Source organism: Physeter macrocephalus, chromosome 14, assembly GCF_002837175.3.
Source record: "Physeter macrocephalus isolate SW-GA chromosome 14, ASM283717v5, whole genome shotgun sequence".
NCBI lineage: Eukaryota > Metazoa > Chordata > Mammalia > Artiodactyla > Physeteridae > Physeter > Physeter macrocephalus.
Window position 1 is genome coordinate 40,285,711 of NC_041227.1, and position 6,021 is coordinate 40,291,731.

Genomic DNA, 6,021 nt, shown 5'->3' on the forward strand with positions numbered 1-6,021 from the left:
CGGCGGAGGGAGGCCCGCATACCACAAAAAAACAAAACAAAAAAAAAAAAAGAAAATACACAGAATTGGTATGAAGAGGGTATCCAAACATGCTCACACACCATTGGTGGGAGATTAAAGGGCATAACCTCCTCATTAGCAATTTTGACAAAATGTAATAAAAGGGTAAAATGTTTACACTTTGATCCAAAAATTATGCTTTAAGAATTTATCTTAAAGTAACACCTACTAAAAGTAGAGAGGTATGTATTCACAAAAATGTTCATTGCAGTACTGTGTTTGTTGGCAAAAATTTTTAAAAAAAGGGAACATCCAAAAATATGCCCATAACATGGAATATAATGCATCTTATAAGATTTCTGAAGAAATTGTAATGACAGTGTAAGCTGCTTATAAAAATGTAAACTAGAAAAGCAAGAATCAAAGTGTAAATTCATTTCAATGCCAGGATACATTTATATATTTCTGTATATTGTGTCTGTATGTGCGTATATAAGTGTGTGTGTATAGTTACATATTTTTTATATTCAGACATACACAAAGGCACACACTTATATACAGATAAATATATTTGTATACATATAATACATGCATGCATATGTACATACACACGTACAAAAGAATGATAGCAGTTTACAGTATTAACAGTGGCAATCCCTTAGTTGTAAAATTATTCATAATTCTCAATATTTTTAAGTATTTTTAAGTGTTTCTCTAAGAAAACTGACTTTCTTTTGTAACTACAAAAAAGAATAATTGTAGAAATAATTTACATTAGGAAAGTAAATTTTATTGGCTGTAGGAGAACTCTAAGGATAGCTTAGAAGATAATCAAATTCACACTAACCTAGGTTTAGCTTTACTCTTAATCTGGGGTATTTTTAGACAAGCAGAATTTTGAATAATAGCAGCAATCAAGTTGCAAGCTTAACAAAAGGACATGATTTCTATTATCTTTAAGAGAAGCATCAAAGAAACAAAGTCTTTGTTCTTAAGAAGATCTGAGCATCTAATAACCTATAAACAACAAAACTATATTGTTGTTGCTATTGTTCAAAAACACTCCATTTATGAAGTGAGTTTAAGTTTATCCTCCTCTAGAAATGTTTAATTCCAGACTGATGTTCCCAGACCGATTTTTATGCAAATTAATTAAAGCATTAGCTTGAGCCAAACTTAATTACCAGGCCTCCAAGAAACAGTCATGTGATCTATTTCTAAAGAAAAGTGAATGGATTTTTGGATTATCTATTCTAATGGTCTCCTCCCATTAGTATGGATGATTGAGTTCACTGTATAAAAAATATACATATAAACTGTGGGATCCTTTATGTTCTTTTGTTTCTTCTGCCAGGCGGGATTAGGGCAAAGGACAGTGGGTGGAATTCAACCAGACTGAATGTAGAGAGGCAAACATAAAGCGTGCCCCCATGGGGTCAATAAAGCAGGATGGAATGTGGTATTTCTGAGAGGCTGAAGAGAAAGGCAGATGGGCTGAGTCATCATTAACACACAGCAGGCCTGGGTGCAGGGCACGGTGCTCACACATACCTCCTCCATACAATATGCCAAATCCTGGCGTGGCTCAGGCATGAGCAAGTATGAGCATTCTTGGATTTCAAAGCTGAGCACCTCATTGCTTTCCCCATTTTTCACTAACTTAGTTTCAGAAAAATGAGGAAAAAAAATATGCAATTTCGTTTCAAGAGAAGATTGCCAAAATATGTAAAGCACACAGGTGAAAACAGATGAAGAGTGAGGCAAGTGAAAAGGGCAGGGGAGAGGAATATTCCAAAAGAGCTTTGCAATGGCCTCTTATCCTCAAAGTGAAGTGCCAGACCTTACTGGTAGGCGAGAAAATCCCTAGTATTCATCAAAGCCTTAGGCTACCACCCCATGTGGTCCCACCCAATCTGCGGTGCCCCAGGCCCTGGTGAATTGCGATCTTCCTATTCCTGATGGACTTCCTCTGAAAATGTATCGAATGGAGCACTGGGGACTGGAGACACACTGCAGTAAAGTGGCTGCTTCTACTCTCTGAATGCCCTGCTCTTCCCCATCCGCTGTACAAAGCCAGATCACAGATAATGAGTTAAGGTCCCAGCAATGCCTGGGAGGAGGTGTGATGGTCAGTTCCCCATCAACAGTGATAGAGATTGAGGCTCAGTCAAAACAGTGAAGGTTCCTTCCACGTCATCCTCCCAGTAAACAAATGTCAGGGATGACTAGAAACTTTACCAGGAGACATATCCTTATATAATGCCAAAGATAGAGGGAAATCTAAGATAGTATCTAGTTTCTTGGCCTTTTTTTCTAAAGATAATAAAACTGAAGCCCAGAGAGGTTGTGATTTGCCTAAAACATTCAATTCTTCTTCCAAGGTTCTTTGCAATAAATATAGCATATGAAGCATCTAGTAGCCTTAGTGCTTTGTTGCTAAAGGTACAACAGGAAGTAAGTTAGAGTCGCTAATTACTATTTAGAGACACTGATGCATACTATAACAGGGGGCCAATTAAATGGACATTTTTGGATCACTCCTTATTAGTAGGTGCTAGGAAGAGAAATGAATAAAACATTTATCTTCACAGTGCTCATACCCTGCTAAGGGAAACAAGCACAGATACAGCTATATTACAGTGTGATGAGGAGAATAATAAATAGGTGAATAGGCAAAGGGACTCAATATGCAAAGATGTGATCACTCTATATGGTACCCAGAGGTGAAAAGGATGCAAATGGGTTTTGGGGGGAAGATGGCTTTCTGCTCCATATAAAGACTTTTGTGACAAGTAGTGTCACAACATAGTCTAAAGAATAAAGGGCACAAATGGAATTCTGATACATTTCTGGTGGCACTATAAAATGGAACAAACTCTTCAGAACACTGTTTTTTCAGGAGCTAGTAAAGATAAACATGTGTGTTGCCTGTTACTTAACAGTCCCACTCCTGTGTTTATACCCAAGTGATATGAGTACATATGTCCATCAAAAGACATGTACAAGAATGTTTTTAGCAGTGTTATTCATTTGGCCCCAACTGAAACATTCCTACAATGGAAGAATATACATTCGTGAGAAAGAATGGACAATTGAAGCATGCAGTGACTAGGATTAATCTTACAGAAAACAAGTATAAAAAAGTAAGATACAAAAGAGCACACACCTGTATATTCTGTTTATATGGGCTGGGTACGTTCTCTTGTCTCACAGGAGCCAGTGCAGGTCACATGGTCACAGGCAGGGAATGAGGATCCTCTTACAGAAGTAGAGACAACTTGGAACAATGATACATCTCCCACAGGGACAGACCCAGACAAAGAGCCCAAACACGTCTGCTTCACCTTTGCGCCTGTAACCTCTGGCTCTGGAATTTTTTTTTTTTTATTCAACAGTTAAATATCCTTAGCATAAAATCTTTCATTAAAATGATGCAAAGTGGACAGATTTCAATTTCTTCTCTTAGCACTTAAATGTTCTAGAAGCCACAGGGGAGAGGAGGAGAACCCAGGGGATGCAAAAGTAAAACCATTCCTAGATAATCAGCCTTGGAGTAATCAAGAGCTAGCTGAATTCTCTCCTGACTTTTACTATATTTAGTAGGTGTTTTATGAGAATGGTTGAGCTGTTACGTGACCCCCATCCCTGTGTGCTCGCATTACTAAAGTTTTATTATGCTCTCTTGATAGAAGAATGAAAGTACAAGCAGTGTTTTAATTTTCTAGGAATCCTCAAGATGGGAAATATCTATATAATAAAGGGAAATTGGATGTAACCCCTGCAACCCAGAAATTATTTAAAATTCCAAAACAGCCAGGTTGTATCCATTGATGTTCAGTGTATTTACAAGCTAAATATTATAAAACTAGTCAGTTCAAAGAAGAGTTTTTTGCCTGTATTATCTGGGTATTTCTCATAAAATAATTGATATAATCTTGATGATTTGCAAAATGACATCCTCACCCTCCGCTTTGGTTCAAAACTGTTGTCTACCTCTCCAGGCATGATCAAAGCATGGTTTCCGAAATGTTTGCCTTTTTAAACCAGGAATAAATCTGTGGTCATGCATATCACATTTATTTTTCAATCACTGTTCTTAACAGGACAAAAGAATGCTTCAATGAAGAATGAAATAAAAATTGAGGCAGAGTCCCAGAGCTCATATATGGAAACAGAAGGTATTGAAACCAGAATATATTGTTATCTGAGAATGACGTGAAACCGTGGATCATGACTTCTATATACACTGGTGTGTATGAGTGGGGTGCGTGTATGCTTTCAGCAGTGATTACTAGACAATGGCGGTAGTGTTCTGCTTTGTATGCCTGTTGAAACTTGGAGGGGAAAAAAGAACTTTGTGCTTTAGTCACTGTTTTCTCAATGATTCCAACTAAAACATCCCTGAGTATCCTTCTGTCTCATTCTATTTAGAGCTTTCATCGAACCAAGAAGATACCGCAATCGTGGAGCAGCAAGAAGTGATTCCACTAACAGATGACCAAGAAGAAAAAGCAGGTGACAAAGGTAGGACTGCTCTTAAATTAACCCATCAAGAATAGAGAGTTTCTTTGCATTCCTGCCTAGAATTCAACCATCAGAGTTATCCTCATGAAACTGCAGTCTGTCAAGGGGCAAAATGAACATTTCTTTAATTCTAAACCTATTTTTGAAAGTAGAATAAAATCCAGAAGTAGCAAAAGAAGATACCTGTAACAGTTTTTCATCCTTTCAAAGAATGAGGATGTTTTTATTATTCATTTAGATTCAATTTTTTTAAATCACAGTTTTGAGAAAGCCTCTAAGAAATAGAAATTATGGTCTAGACAGATAAAAGTCCTAGAAAATCTGAAATGGCTTTAAAACAAATAGATTAACCATTTTGTATTGATTTCATTCTGTCATCCTTCATACGGTAGTGACAAAGGAAGCAATTTGTGTAAAATAAGCACATTATATGAACCTTCTAAATTATAAGTTTGTCCACTAATATTAGGGTACAATTATATTGAATACTGTTTAAAAAAATAAGTGAGCATTATAATGATTTCAGAGGACATAAGAAGAATGAACACTTGGTAAATTTTAAAGCAGCATTTGGGGCAAGAAGTTAATATATTAGAGTAAAGGTGGACATTTTTAAAAGTCTTTAAAAAATTATCAAAGAAATTTATTATTAAAGAACTTAAAGAATTTCATTTTGCAATATAAAGCAATCTCTTAAAAGGAGCTAAAATATGAAATTAAAAAGGAAATAATTTATCTCTTCTGTATCATTAATCATACTGGTCTTAAATAAAAATGTGTTTGCAAAGTAGTTACAGAGTAATAACTTGACAGGCCTTGTTCACAGAACACAGTGATCAATTTTGTTTTCAAATGAAAACACAGACATGATCTCAATTGTAAAATCAGGTCAATAGTTAAGTACAGCTTCCAAATTATAAACTCTTTTTGGCAGCTGCGTTGACACAGTTTAATTACTAAGTCATGTTAGTGATTTTGACATCCTTTTTTAATTTCCACTGCATTTAGAGCACACTATTCTTCTATATCTATGCCTCTATTGACCTTTTCTCTAATTGCAAATCCTAGTTCAGCTTCATGACACCATGTTCCTGGCAAGTCAAGTAAATGGTATATTTGGAGAATTTTATGTCTGACGATGATAATAGAAAATTGATACAACCCTTACTTGAAATACAGATACATGGCCTTGCTCCTTTGTTACTGAACACCAGTTCATATTCCCCTCTCACAGTGAAGCCAAACAAACTGAAACATCAGAGTTTTGAGCAGAGAAAGGTTTATCAAGGGCCGTGAATGGGTGGCTCTTGTTCAAAACATTCCAAACTCCCTGAAGGGTTTCAGCAAAGCATTTTTTTTTTTTTTTTTTGTCCGGTGTGTGGGTCTCTCACTGTTGTGGCTTCTCCCATTGCGGGGCACAAGCTCCAGATGCGCAGGCTCAGCGACCATGGCTCACGGGCCCAGCCGCTCCGCGGCATGTGGGATCTTCCCGGACTG

At 36.7% G+C, this 6,021-nt stretch overlaps 1 protein-coding gene across 3 annotated transcripts in view; it reads left to right on the forward strand.

Moving 5' to 3' along the window:
• The window catches only part of MACROD2 (mono-ADP ribosylhydrolase 2), a 2,044,226-nt gene that overhangs the window by 1,956,538 nt on the left and 81,667 nt on the right, over window positions 1–6,021 (forward strand). For all 3 annotated transcript variants that reach the window (XM_028499297.2, XM_028499299.2, XM_028499300.1), the window contains 2 exons: window positions 4,104–4,178; window positions 4,432–4,524. In XM_028499297.2, the coding sequence (XP_028355098.1) occupies window positions 4,104–4,178; window positions 4,432–4,524 (168 nt within the window). The remainder of the gene's footprint in view (window positions 1–4,103; window positions 4,179–4,431; window positions 4,525–6,021) is intronic.